General features: G+C 38.2%; 1 protein-coding gene across 14 annotated transcripts in view; it reads left to right on the top strand.

Moving 5' to 3' along the window:
* The window catches only part of HEATR5A (HEAT repeat containing 5A), a 124,290-nt gene that overhangs the window by 70,850 nt on the left and 37,825 nt on the right, over nt 1-15,615 (top strand). For all 14 annotated transcript variants that reach the window (XR_002734763.2, XM_023227339.2, XM_023227347.2 and 11 more), the window contains exons 19-22: nt 585-744; nt 3,509-3,698; nt 4,654-4,823; nt 11,004-11,142. Coding sequence is in view for 13 of the 14 variants with exons in the window: in XM_023227339.2 (XP_023083107.1) it covers nt 585-744; nt 3,509-3,698; nt 4,654-4,823; nt 11,004-11,142 (659 nt within the window). In the remaining variant the exon portion in view is untranslated. The remainder of the gene's footprint in view (nt 1-584; nt 745-3,508; nt 3,699-4,653; nt 4,824-11,003; nt 11,143-15,615) is intronic.

Below are 15,615 nucleotides of genomic sequence, written 5' to 3' on the forward strand. Positions count from 1 at the left end.
CAGTACTTCAGCCTCAGCCTCCCAAGTGACTGGGACTACAGGCTTGTGGCACTATGCCCAGTTAATTAAAACAATTTATTTTTTAAGTAGAGACAGGGTCTCATTATGTTGCCCAGGCTGATCTCAAACTCCTGGGTTGAAGTGATCCTCCCGCCTTGGCCTCCCAAAGTGCCAAGAGTACAGGCGTGAGCTACCACACCTGACCTATTTAATTTTAAAATCAAAATTAAGTTGAAACTATGAAATTGAAGTATTTCAGCATTTGAGTTTTTAAAATGTAACTTAATGATAAAGTAATAATAATGTTTGTCTTAAAAACCTTCATGTGTATATATGAAAGACATTGAAACTGTTCATAGTAAACTAATCATTAATAATATGAAGACATTTTGATTCAAAATGTTTTCCTTTGCAAGATGCCTTTCAGTTACTTGAGAATTTTTTATTAGTTAGCCAAAAATATATTTCTAAATTTTGCAACTATCCATATAAAAAGTTTTGCCTAAGTGACAATGTACATGTATTAGTTTTTGTGTTTTTTCTTTTGCAGTGATTACCGTTTATTTTTATTTTCATATTTACAGATTGAAATCAGCAAGGGATGTCGTTACCAGAACAGGACATTCATTGGCCTTGGGGTCCCTACATAGGTATTTAGGAGGAATAAGTTCTTCTCAACACCTAAATTCTTGTATTGGAATCCTTTATACTTTGGCACAGGACAGCACTTCTCCTGATGTGCAGGTGGGTACCTCATGTGATACTTCCCTTGAAATTCATGATTTGTAGATTATGCAGATTGTGTTTATATTGAACATTAATAATTTGTGAATATGATTTTCCCCCCATAGTAATTGCGGAAGCCATTGTTAACCTTGATGGATTTTTAAAATTAAAATCTTCTCGCACACTCAGAATGTCTGAAGTCAATTTCATTGTGTTTTTCTGAAAATATATCTCTGTTCCATCTTAATAATAGCACTGGGCTAGAAGTGGTGGCTCACGCCCATAATCTCACACTTTAGGACGCTGAGGCAGGTGTATTGCTTGAGCTCAGGAGTTCAAGACCAGCCTGGGCAACATGGTGAAACACTATCTGTACAAAAGATACAAAAATTAGCCAGGCATGATGGTGCGCATCTGTGGTCTCAGCTACTCGGGAGGCTGAGGTGGGAGGATGGCTTGAGCTGGGGAGACAGAGGTTGCAGTAAGTCCAGATTGTGGCACGCTCCAGCCTAGACAACAGAGCCAGACCCTATCTCAAAAAATAATAATAATACTAAATAATAATAATAGCATCTACTATTTTAAAGAACTTAATAGGTACCAGGTGTTACGATTCATTCTTCTAAGTCTCATAGTAATTCTCTTAGTCCTCGTAATAATTTATTAGGGTGTATAGCCCATTATGGGGAAATAAAACTGAGGCTTAAGAAGCTAAGCAACTTGCTCACAACTGAAAAGCTAATAAATCATGGAATCAGATCAAGAACACAATTCATGGACTCCAAACTCCTGTTCTTAACCACTTTGTCATATCGTTGTACATATCTTACCCATTTCTGTCAATAAAATCATCGTTCTCCTATCTTAATAAAATATGGAATGATTTTTATTTCTCCTGTTCTTTTACTCCCCTTCTGTCATCTTATCTGTCTCCCTTATTAATGTGTGCCGAATTACTGTCATAGCCTCCTAATTCGTCACATTTTTAGTCCTTTTCTTTTCAACTCTCTCTAGATATAAGGCTAAATTCATTTTCCTAAAAGATTTTCATCTTGCCACTTCCCTGCAGAAAAGCTTGACAAAGTGCTTATCGCTTCTTGAATCAACTTCTTTATTCCAGTCCCATCAACTGACCCCATAGATGTTTTCTGTTATTACTTCAAAGTGTTCACTTCTACAGATGATTTATCTACATGTCATTCTCGTGTCTACATTTACATTGTTTTCTTTTTCTCTTCTCTCCTTACATGCCTATTTGATATTCCACATCTTTTAGTCTTTTAAGATCCAGTATAACCACCATCTCATCAAGCTTTAATCCAGTTAGCTTTCCCTCTCTGAATTACCATGTTACTACTCGCCTCCTCCACTTCATCTAGTACTTGACTGAACTGACTTACAAGGTTTCCATTTTTCACCCGTCTTTATATATAGTACTTTTTGCTTCTGTTATATTCTTCTCTCTCTTCAACAAGTCTGTTCTGAATGTGCCTAGTTTTATATTGAATACCTTTTTTGTTGATTAATTCATATACTTCCCATAGCTTCCAGTGTCATTTCTGAATTTTCTTGATTGCTATCTCTCACCTAACAAATAGAAGCTCATTTTTGCAGTGTTTAAAGTACTGTAAGCTTTCTTATACATCCATTGATAAGAGGAATAAAACTTTTTCAGTTCATTTTCTGAAGAGAGAGCTTTTAATTTACTTCTTGTTATAGAACATTAAAACATATACAAAATTAGAAAGTATACTATAATGAATCTATTATACCCATCACCTAACTTCAGTGGTTATCAGTATATGGCCAGTCTTTTTTCATTTTTTTTTTTTTTTTTTTGAGACAGAGTCTCGCTCTGTTGCCGGGGCTGGAGTGCAGTGGCCGGATCTGGGCTCACTGCAAGCTCCGCCTCCCGGGTTTACGCCATTCTCCTGCCTCAGCCTCCCGAGTAGCTGGGACTACAGGCGCCCGCCACCTTGCCCGGCTAGCTTTTTGTATTTTTTTAGTAGAGACGGGGTTTCACTGTGTTAGCCAGGATGGTCTCGATCTCCTGACCTCGTGATCCACCCGTCTCGGCCTCCCAAAGTGCTGGGATTACAGGCTTGAGCCACCGCGCCCGGCCTTTTCATTTAAACCATAGTGTGTGTGTGTGTGTGTGCATGTGCACCTGTCATAAATGTACATATCTATGTACAAACAGTACATTATATAACCGCCACCTGAAATCAAGAAACAGCCCGTTATCAATATCCCATACACACTTCTCATACTGTCTTCTAGTTAACTACTTACCCCCACCAAGGATAACCACTATCCTAATTTGCAACGGCATAAATTTGTTTTGCCTGCTTCTGTACTTTATGTAAATGGAATCATACAACATATATTCTTTTATGTCTGGCTTTCTTCACTCAACATAATGTTCAAGAGATTTGTCCATATTGTTGAATGTAATTGTAGATTTTGTTGCATCTTTTTAAAAACTTGAGTTTTCGTTCTTTCTATAGATTAAACAATAAACAGTTTTTCAACAAACTATATTTGATTCAAGCTGTTAGCTAAAGTACCGACTATTACTTGCAATTCTTAACGATGAACTATATCATTCTAAATTGGATGATTGCCTCTGAGTTGGAAGTCCTCCATTTCTCTTTCCGCATTAGTAGTAGCATACACATTTGCTGTTACTGTATTACTTGCTTCAACAAAAGAACAACTTAATGTATTTTATGTTTCTTAGTGCTGCTATAATGTTTTTAATTGTTTTTCTTTGTCATTACAGACCTGGGCATTACATTCTCTATCACTGATCATTGATTCTGCTGGCCCACTCTATTATGTGCATGTGGAAACTACCCTTTCTCTTATTATAATGTTGTTGTTAAATGTGCCTCCTACTCATGCTGAAGTTCACCAAAGCCTTGGTCGCTGTTTGAATGCCCTTATTACCACGTTAGGTCCAGAGCTACAAGGTGTGCATGGCTGCTTTTGTGATGTTTTACATTAAAAATAATATACATAAAAATGAATTCAGTTCGTGGTCTATATGCTTGGCACATGATAGGTGCTGTATGTTTTGTTAAATGAATGTATAAATGCCATTCAGCCTGATTTCTCTTACCTTGAAAAGACAGAGTACAGTATTTCGACAATTGCGTATCTCCTAAAGATGCCTTCCTTAACAGTTAAAATGACAGACATGAAGCAGAATCATCCAAAGAGCTCTGACCTCTCTTTAAGAAATAAATGGCTAAGTCCAATATTTCAAATATTGCAAGCTGTTCAAATTGCATAGTATTACATGATTATAATACATGAAAGTAATTCTTAATTAATACAAGCGAGGCTAAGTTTATTGGCAATTTCTAATTCCACTTTTTATGAAAATTTGGTATAACCTACTGAGAGTCTTAGGTTCTTCTTTGCCTAATAATTTGTATTGCAATAAACTTTTCAGATTAAGAATAACTAAAGTAGGTCAGGCGCAGTGGCTCACACCTGTAATCCTAGCACTTTGGGAAGCTGAGGCAGGTGGATCACTGGAGCTCAGGAGTTCGAGACCAGCCTAGCCATCATGGTGAAACCCTGTCTGTACTAAAAGTACAAAAAATTAGCCAGGCATGGTGGTGTGCACCTGTAGTCCCAGCTACTTGGGAGGCTGAGGCAGGAGAATCACTTGAACCCGGGAGGCAGAGGTTGCTGTGAGCTAAAATGGCACCATGGCACTCTAGCCTGGGCGACAGACTGAGACTCTGTCTCAAAATCTAAAAACCTGTCACTTAGATTATCCCTACTTTTGTAGAAGAAATTATAAGTCACGGATTTGTAAGCTTAAAACTGGAAGTAAATTTTAAAACCTGTAATGTATGTTTAAAGAGTAATGTTTTTATAGGCCAATTATTAAAAGCTTTCTACTTTTTATTTTAGGTAACAGTACTTCAATTTCTACCTTAAGGGCTTCCTGTCTACTGGGTTGTGCAGTAATGCAAGATAACCCAGACTGCCTTGTTCAAGCTCAGGCCATCTCTTGCCTTCAGCAGCTTCATATGTTTGCTCCACGACATGTCAACTTGTCTAGCCTGGTTAGCTGCCTCTGTGTGAGTATAAAATTGTAAACTAGTCTTAGTTTCTTTTATTTGAATCTTAGATTTATCCCAGTACACATTTTAATTATCCTCTAGACTATGTACAAAGTTATGTGTTAAATACATAGCTATTTCCCCTCAGTTCTAGTCTTTCTGGGGAGTAGGGGGCAGCTTTCATGTAATCAGCTCCTAAATCTCTTTTATATTGATTCATTTTTCTCCCATTAATGTTGAAATTGATATTTGGAGTATTTATTCATAAATCAATAAACATATATTGGGTGCTTATAATGTGCCATGTACTATATAAATCTGTGGGACATGGAAAACTTTATGTGGTCACCTGTCTCTTTTTTTCTTCTTTTTCATCTATTCTGAGTTATTACAAAGTTCTTTGCATCCCAGATGGAGAAATAACACTTTTCCTTAGTATTCCAGCAACATATACATCAATATTTGGCTTCTAATATTGTATCTACTGAATGTAGAAAGATAAAGGCCATCAACCAGAAGTTCCTTTGAAGTGGTTCTAAGGAACCATTGGTTTTAAGACTTCCCCTGGCCAGGCGCAGTGGCTTACACCTGTAATCCCAGCACTTCGGGAGGCCAAGGTGGGCAGATCACCTGAGGTCAGTTTAAAACCAGCCTGGCCAACGTGGTGAAACCCCGTCTCTACTCAAAATACAAAAATTAGCTGGGCGTGGTGGTGGGCGCCTGTAATCCCAGCTACTGTGGAGGCTGAGCCAGGAGAATCGCTTGAACCCAGGAGGTGGAGGTTGCAGTGAGCCGAGATCGTGTCATTGGCACTCTAGCCTGGGCAACAAGAGTGAAACTCCGTCTCAGGAAAAAAAAAAAAAAAGATTTACCATGTCACCAGTTTCTATCTGGACTTGCCTCAAAAATTGAGTTGCATTTGGAATTATAAATTGGCACCATTGCTTTTCAACTTTTTCTACTCCTGCAGTGTTTGTAGCACACTCCCATTAGTAACATGACTGTTGAAAATTATATAGACCTTTCATTTTTAAGCTTGAGGCAAAATATGCAGCATTTCAGAGCTTGAAAAACCTTAGAATCTTAAAAATCTGTCATATAGATTATCCCGACTTTTATAGAATGATGTTTGCATTATCAAAATCAATCTTCTCAATAAAAAGATAAACTGAAGACCGAAAAGTTAAATAACTTAAAATAACACATCTAGCTCACCTAAGTTGTGGCTAAATCTACATTGCAGGTTTCTGGACTCATCCTTCAGTCCTCATTTCATTATTCTGTACTATCTTTGTAGATCTTATGGATAGATCTTATCTCAACTCTGCCACCTTCTAGCTGCGTGCCTTTAGGGAAGTCCCGTAATCTCTTCTAGCCTCAGCTACCTTGTCTGCAAAACATGAGGATTACACAAAATGCTGCTTGTAAAGACACATGTCTTAGGTGTTTAATTAGTACTCAATAATGGTAGTTGCCTTTGCTGTCTTGACTTGTGTCTTCAACACACACTATATTATTATATTAATTATTGATACTGATAGTCTTATGAAACTATTTATATATTTTTTAGAGGCAGAGTCTCACTTTGTCATCCAGGCTGGAGTGCGGTGGTACAATCATAGCTCACAGTAGCCTCGAACTCCTAGGCTCAAGTGATCCTCCCCCCTCAGCCTCCTAAGTAGCTAGGACTACAGGAATGTACCACCACACCTAGCTAATTTTTTTTCTTTTTTGTAGAGACAGGGTCTTGCTATGTTACCCAGGCTGGTCTTGAACTTCTGTTCTCAAGCCATCCTTCTGCCTCAGCCCCACAAAGTGTTGGGATTTCAGGTGTGAGCCACCATGCCTAGCCGGATAAAACTTTAAAGAGAATGTGACTGACTTTCTGATAGAAACTTTTGTTCCTGTATTTTTTTAGATCTGGGTCAATCATTTTAGGGAAAACAGCACTTACAGGAAAAGGATTTTACCTATATCATTCAGGGACTCTTCCCCAGGAATATTACTTTTATGTTTGAAGAGCCATTCCTAAAACCAGTTATTGGAAAAATTTTTTGCTCCTTTGCATTTGATCTTTTACTCTCCATTTAAATTTAGTGATACTACCATTTTTACTTCTTGTCTTATAGAAGATTTCCATTAATTACCTTTAAAATTTCTCCTTTACCTGATACATGATTTTTTTAATTAACTAAAGTTTATTGAGAAATGAAGAGCAAAACTAACCCATTAATTCATGATGAATAAAATCTGATCAGCTGGGCACAGTGGCTCACACCTGTAGTTCCAGCACTTTGGGAGGCCAAGGTAGAAGGATCATTTGAGCCCAGGAGTTCGAGACGAGCCTGGGGAACATGGTGAGACCTTGTCTCTACAAAAAATGTTAAGAAAATTATCTGGGAATGACGGTGTGCACCTGTAGTCCCATTACTACTTGGGAGGCTGAGGTGGGAGGATCACTTAAACCCAGGATGTTGAGGCAACAGTGAGCCATGATTGCGCCACTGCACTTCACCTTGAGCAATGGAGCAAGACACTGTCTCAAAAATATAAATAAATAAAATCTGATCAAACTTACTAAGTTTTTTCCTTTCCCAAACCAAAAAAGAGTACATATTACTGCAGGAAAAAAAATAGGCATCAAAAAAAGTTACATATGAAAAAGAACAGAGATTTTTATATTATCAGACTTTTCTTTTGGGTACATTCAGAGCAAGTAAGAAAATCTGAAGTAACAGTTACGAATTATATGTTAACTCATAATATTCAAGCTGTAAAATTATTTTTTAAATACACAGTCATAGTCAAAAATTATCACTATAGTATATTAATTTAGTGTCTCAATATTTTGGTTAGTAATTTATTCTGAATTTATTAGATTGAATTTATTATATTTTAGAGTATTCACCAAAGTAAGGAAATTGCATTTCATCATTAGGCAAAAATCTTACAGGAAGGAATTTTCTTCTAACTGCATGCTCTTTAACTTCCATACTGAACTTGGCCTTAGCTACACTAGCAATTCTGAATACTCTTAGTTTTAAAACTTGGCTTCTAAGAGTTAAACTATAATTAACTTCTGATGAGGTAAACCATTAACTTTGCCTCTTGCCGGACACCTGTTCATGTGAATGCAATCCAGAACACTCCTCTCACACTCGTGTCTCCTTGATTGGGTTTGATACTGAAGCTTAATCAGAGATTCCAAAGAAAAACCTAAAATTAATCACATGCATGTTTTTAAATGATATGTTTATGTCTTAGAGTTCTTGAGTTGACTATTTTCAAGAACTTGGCTCATCTCATTTTGTTGGAAAATAAAATATTTGTGGCAAATTTTTAAGCTGAAGCTAAGCCAATTTGAATGATAACTATCAACATTTATATTTTAATGCTTAGCTGACTGTTGTCAAAGTCATCTTTTGGTTTTGTCATGACTGGTGTGTCATTTGTTTTTGTGCAGGAGATCTTGTTGGATAATTCTGTGTTGGTAGGTCCCTGACCCTTGATTCCTAACTTTTTTTGAGTTTTGCGGTGCTGTTTCTTTGTGTCATTTTTTTGGTTGTAGATGTTTGTTTTCCTCTGCATCTCTTTGTTTAAGCGAACCATTAATGCTAAGTCCAGTATGTGTAGCATGTTTCGTGGTGTTTATTTGATACCAGTATAAGCAAATCCTTCCTAACCTTCTCCAGCTGGTGCACTCACTCCTTGCACTAAATTTGGTCTCCTTTTTATTTAGTATATTCATTTCAGAAAATAATTGTAGTTACAGTTTTATTTAATTTCTGTATTTTGCCTGCTTTGTTTGTTTGCCTTAAGCCACTGTATTCCTCTTCCCAATATAAATGCTGGAGAATGACATGGAGACATTAAGCCTCCCGTTGACTTTGTGTGGTAGCTTCAATCTGTTTTCTACCAAACAAGTAAAGGGTACTTCTAAGCATGCTTTTTCTAAAAAATGTTTGACTAGCCTGAATAAATGCTGCACCTGCTTTGTATTATATGCTTGTAAAACTCCAGTTGAAATAACTAGTAGATTTATTAACTTTTCTTTAAAATTGTCTTGTAAAGTGCTTTTTTGGTCATTGTTGTTAAATACAACAGTAATCTTGGGAATGAATAAATGTAATCTTTTTATATTTTAACTTCTCTGTTATCCTAACCTGCTAACAATATAGTTTCTAAACATGGGATTACATTATACCTTGAGACTTTTCTATGAATGGCATTCCTTTCTGTCCACTTTTGGGTTCATAATACAGCTTGAAGGTATAACAGAACATCCTTACAAAGCTGTTCCTGAACTCTATCCTGGGTAACAGAGTGATACCCTGTCTCAAAAAAAAAAAAGGCCGCTCAGTGATAGATGCACAAATTTGTTCTGTTTCTTGGCTTCTGATAAAATGTAGAATTTGGCTCTCTTTGCATGTGTTTCTTCTTGTATATTCTATTTTCTTTTTTTGAGACAGTTTCATTCTATCATCCAGGCTGGAGTGCAGTGGTAGAATCTCGGCTCACTACAACTTCTGCCTCCCAGGTTCAAGCGATTCTCCTGCCTCAGCCTCCCCAGTAGCTGGGACTACAGGTGTGTGCCACCATGCCTGGCTAATTTTTGTATTACTAGTAGAGACAGGGCTTGAGCATGTTGGCCAGGCTGGTCTCAAACTCCTGACCTCAAGTGATCCACCTGCCTCGGCCTCCCTCAGTGTGAGCCATCATGCCCAGCCCAGGCTGGAATGCAGAGGCATGATCTCGGCTCACTGCGACCTCCACCTCCCAGGTTCAAGCAATTCTCCTGCCTCAGCCTCCCGAGTAGTGGGGATTACAGGCACCTGCCACCATGCCCAGCTAATTTTTTTGTATTTTTTATTAGAGACAAGGTTTCACCATGTTGGCCAGGCTGGTTTTGAACTCCTGACCTCAAGTGATCCACCCACCTCGGCCTCCCAAAGTGCTAGCGTTACAGACGTGAGCCACCACACCTGACACTCTTCTTATATATTCTTAATAGCTCCTACTACCTACCTTTTATTTCCTCCCAAAATTTAGCCTCTGCTCTCTACAAAACTTCACCTACTTCAGTCCTTTTTTCCCACATATGCCATATCTAAAGATCACTATAGAATTATGCCATTATTTCTCAAATTTTGCTTTGAAGATCACTACCATAATATACATGTTTATTTTGTAGACCATACCAAACTGATCTTTACTTTCATAGTTAGTACAAAATTTAAAATCTCAACTTTATTTCATATATGAAATCACTAAGAATTTTTATCCATTAACCTTCAACCTGTAACTGAAGTATATTACCAGTCTTATTTGCCGTGGGTAGGTACAGCCTATTGATATTTACATGGCATCTGTAAGATGTGTACATATATGTATTCTATCAATACATAAATATGTATTGATATATATATAAATTTGGTATTCTGTAATGCTTGTCTCTAGAGAGCATTTTTGGTGAATGTTTTCTGCCTTTATTTGAAAATGCATTTACTTTATATGTTGTCTGATTAAAATATTATTAAGAGACTACACTAATAATAACTAACATTTGCTATTTGGCAGGTACTGTGGTAAGCATTTTGCATGTTACTTTGTGTTAATGTCACAATAGCCCTGAGAGATGCAGTAGTGTTACAAATGAGGAAACTAAGGCACTCTAGAGGAGTTAAATAATTTGCCCATGGTCACACAGCTAGTAAGTGATGGATCTAGGACTCAAATTGAGACATTTTGACTCTAGAACCTCCATTTTAACCAGTATGCTGTATTGCCTGTATGGATTTGTATAAATTTCTGCTTAGAGAATGATAAAACATTATAATATAGCTGCATGAACACAAATGTATGAACTGCAACGAAATCCTTTCCATTGTAGTTCTTTTTTTCTCTTAAAACTCTGTTTACTCGTATAAATTCTGCCTTCTGACACTGCCAAAAGACTTTTGCTTAGATTTATGAATAGTCCCTAATCTAGTACACATATTACCTATTAAGCTGTTTCTAAGTTATATCATCAGAAATATATTCTAGAATAGTTTCAAGAAGTTCCTATGTATTTATAAATTGTGTCCAGCCCACTGATGGGCTGGACAGAATCAGGAAGGGGTCCAGTGAATATCTATTAGGCTCACTGAGTGCCAGCAAGAATTTTAGCTCTGTCATTCCTTAAATGGTATTTTTCAGGTGAATCTTTATAGCCCCTACTTGTTACTGAGAAGAGCAGTACTGGCTTGCTTACGTCAGCTTGTACAAAGAGAAGCAGCTGAAGTTTCAGAACATGCTGTTATGCTTGCTAAGGATAGCAGAGAAGAGTTGACTCCAGGTAATTCTCTTGATCAAGATTATGTCCAGCTCCAATGATTATTTTTATTTTAAATTTTCCATGTACACATGAGTTTTGAAACAGTTTAAAAGTTAATGTGTCTTAAACCTGCTGCAAGAAAGAATTGCTAGCATTTATTCCAACCAGTGATGTTACTGGTTTAGAGCAGTGGTTCTCAAACTGGTTTTCAAACCAGCAGTGTATACCTCACCTGGGAACTTGTTAGAAATGCAGATTGGGACCCATCCCAGACCTACTAAACCAGAAATCTGGGAGTATTACCTGGCAATCTGTATTTTTTAATCCATATTTTTACAGTCCCTATGTTAGTGTAGCTGTGTGCCACATAATGGCATTTTGGTCAACAACAGACTGCATATACAACAGTGGTCCCATAAGATTATAATACCATATCTTTTTTTTCTATGTTTTGATACACAAATGCTTACCATTGTGTTATAATTGCCTATAGTATCCAGTACAGTAAGTTGTTCTACAGGTTTGTAGCCTATGAGTAATAGGCTATGCCATATAGCCTATGTGTGTGTAGTCTGTACCATCTAGGTTTGGGTAAGTACATTCTATGATGTTCACACGACAATGAAATTGCCTAACAACACATTCTTCAGAACGTAATCCTATTAAGCCATGCATGACTGTACTAAAGTTTGAGAGCCACTGATCTAGAGCAAGTTTTTTCACAGCAGTCAAATGAAATGTGATTAGCCCTTAAATAATTTATCACACATGCCTCTGTTTGCCACAGAATCTCACTTTCATAAAATTTATTATAGTTACGTCTGCTACAAGTTAAAGAGTTTTTAATGCCCCTTCTTTTACATTTTAGAGCTGAATTAAAGGATTTCTTAACCAGTAGGATTTAAGTGTATATCACTTCATTTTAAAACTATGATATGAATAACCTGAATTTGCATATGAATTCAAAGAAACTACTAGCCTACAAAAATAGTAATAATAGGCCAGGCGTGGTGGCTCACACCTGTAATCTTAAGCACTTTGTGAGGCCAAGGTGAGAGGACTGTCTTAGGTCAGGAGTTCAAAAACAGTCTGGGGCCAGACACACTGGCTCATGCTTGTAATCTCAGCACTTTGGGAGGCCAAGATAGGAGGACAGCTTGAGGCCAGGAGTTCAAGACCAGCCTGGTCAACATAGTGAGACCTCATCTCTATTTTTAAATATAATATATTTTATACATATGTATATATATTTTATATATATGTGTGTGTGTGTGTGTGTGTATATATATATAAACAACACCCTGGGCAACATGGCATGACCCCATCTCTACAAAAGAAATTTTAAATTAGCCAGGTGTGGTGGTACACATCTGTAGTCCCAGCTACTAATTAATCAAAGGCTGAGAGAAGAGAATTGCTTGAGCCCAGGAGTTTGAGGTTGCTGTGAGTTATTATGCCACCACACTGCAGCCTCGGTAACAGATCAAAACATTGACTCCAAAAAAGTAATTATCTTACACTCTGGCCAGTCGCAGTTGCTCACGCTTGTAATCCCAGTACTTCGGGAGGCCAAGGTGGGCAGATCACCTGAGGTCAGGAGTTCGAGACCAGCCTGGCCAACATGGCGAAACCCCGTCTCTACTAAAAATATAAAAAATTAGCTGTGTGTGGCGGCATGCGCCTGTAGTCCCAGCTACTTGAGAGGCTGGGGCACAAGAATTGGTTGAACCCAGGAGGGGGAGGTTGTGGTGGGCCGAAATTGCACCACTGTACTCCAGCCTGGGCACCAGAGTGAGACTCTGTCTCAAAGAAAAATAATCATTTGTGTATATAGTTTTCAAAGTACTGTCATACTTTTAGAAAGTCATAAACTTCACAGAGCTTTTCAGTATCTTAAGTTTTTAGATCCATAATATATTTTACTATCAGTAATTATGTTCTTTAAGTAACAGCTTTATTCTTACATTAAAATGTTTAGGGAGCTGAGCCAGTTGTGGTGGCGTGTACTTGTAGTCCCAGCTTCCTTAGAGGCTGAGGTGAGAAGATCACTTTAGCCCGGGAATTCAAGGCCAGCCTGAGCAGCAAAGTGAGACCTTGTCTCTAACAAAAACAAAAACAAATTTTTTGCTTCAACTTGCATAAATCAGCACGGCTGGGCTGCTATACAGGCATACCTATACACAATACCTAGTATTGTGGGTTTGGTTCCAGACCCTGCAATTAAAGCAAGTCAGGAATTTTTTGGTTTTCCAGTGCATATCACAATTATGTTTGTACTATACTGTAGTCTGCTAAGTGTGAAATAGCATTATGGCTAAAAAAGCAATGTACATACCTTAATTTAAAACTTCTTTATTACTAAAAAATGCTAACCATCATCTGAGCCTTCAGTGAGTCATAATATTTTTGCTGGTAGAGGGTCTTGCCTCAGTGTTGATGGCTGCTTAATCAGGGTGGCGGTTGCTAAAGATTTGGAGTGGCTGTGGCAATTTTGGCAATTTCTTTTTTTTTTTTTTTTTAAGACAGAGTATTGGTCTGTCTCCCAGGCAAGAGTGTAGTGGCGCCATCTCGGCCCAGTGCAAGCTCTGCCTCTGGGTTTCTGCCATTCTCCTGCCTCAGCCTCCCGAGTAGCTGGGACTACAGGCGCCCGCCACCTCGCCCGGCTAATTTTTTGTATTTTTAGTAGAGACGGGGTTTCACCATGTTAGCCAGGATGGTCTTGATCTCCTGACCTTGTGATCCACTCGCCTTGGCCTCCCAAAGTGCTGGGACTACAGGCATGAGCCACCACGCCTAGCCGGCAATTTCTTAAAATAAGACAGCAATGAAGTTTGCCATATTCATTGACTTCCTTTCATGAAAGATTACTCTATAACATGCAATGCTTTTTGATAGCATTTTACTTAGAGTAGAACTTTGAAAACTGGAATTAATTCTCTCAAACCTGCTACCACTTTATCAACTAAATTCACGTAATATTCTGAATCCTTTGTTGTAATTTCAACAGTGTTCACAGCATCTTCACCAGGAGTAGATTACATCTCCAAAAACCATCTAGAATGATGAATCCTTTCCAAAGGTTTTCAGTTACTTTGCCCAGATCCATCTGTTTGTGGCAGCTGTAGCCTTACAATGTATTTTTTAAATAAGACAACTTGAAAGTCAAAATGACTCCTTAAACTGCAGAATGGATATTGTGTTAACCGGCATGACAACATTTATCTCCTTGTACCTCTCCATGAGAGCTCTTGGATGACTAGGCGCATTGTCAGTGAGCAGAAATATTTTGAAAATAATCTTTTTTTTTTTTCTGAGCAGTAGGTCTTAACAGTAGACTTAAAATATTCAGTAAACTGTGTTGTAAACAGATATGCTATCATCCAGGCTAGATTTGGCATAATTCTTTTTTTTTTTTTTTTTTTTTTTTTGAGACAGGGTCTCTCTGTTGCCCTGGCTAGAGTGCAGTGGCACCACCTGGGCTCACTGCAGCCTCTACTTTCCAGGCTCATGTGATCTTTCCACCTCAGCCTCTTTGGTAGCTGGGACCACAAATGAATGTCACCTCACCCAGATAAATTTTTTTGTGTGTTTTTTGTGGAGATGGGGTCTCACCTTGTTGCCCAGGCTGGTCTTGAACTCCTGGGCTCAAGTGATCTGCCTGCCTCAGCCTCCCAAAGTGCTGGGATTACAAGTGTGACCCACCATGCCTGGCCTGAAACCTCTTTTTTAAATAAATTACCCAGTCTTGGGTATGTCTTTATAGCAGTGTGAAAATGGCCTAATGTGAAGGACATACCCGTACATGATCACACACCTAAGAAAATCAATATTGATTTACAGCCCTCACACACATTTCCCTAGTCATCCAAAAAATGTCCTTTATGATTCCTCACCTCCTCACCACCACCTAAATCTAAGATCCAGTTATGACTCACATTACCTTAGCCATTATATCTTTTTAGATCCCTAATCTGAAACATTTCTATCACCTCTTTCTGATCTTTGAAAGATAATTTCTCTTTTAAAATAACCTAATACTAACAAAACAAAACACCCGCAAAGGCCAGGCACAGTGGCTCATGCCTATAATCCCAACACTTTGGGAGGCTGAGGCAGGTGGATCTGAGGTCAGGAGTTCAAGACCAGCCTGGCCAACATGGTGAAACCTCGTCTCTACAAGGTAATACAAAAAAAGTTAGCTGGGTATGGTGGCACATGCCTGTAATCCCAGCTACTGGAGAGGCTGAGGCAGGAGAATTGCTTGAACTCGGGAGGCAGAGATTGCAGTGAGATTGTGCCACTGTACTCCATCCTGGGTGACAGAGCAAGACTCTGTCTCTAAAAAATAAATAAATAGAATAGCCTACTAATAATATAACCTTTCAAATCTACATACTTTTGTTTTTTTTTTTTTTTTTTTTGAGGCGGGGTGTTCCTCTTTCTCCCCGGCTGGAGTGCAGTGGCTAGTTCTCAGCTCACTGCAAGCTCCGCCTC

This window comes from Piliocolobus tephrosceles, chromosome 6 (assembly GCF_002776525.5).
Source record: "Piliocolobus tephrosceles isolate RC106 chromosome 6, ASM277652v3, whole genome shotgun sequence".
Lineage (NCBI taxonomy): Eukaryota > Metazoa > Chordata > Mammalia > Primates > Cercopithecidae > Piliocolobus > Piliocolobus tephrosceles.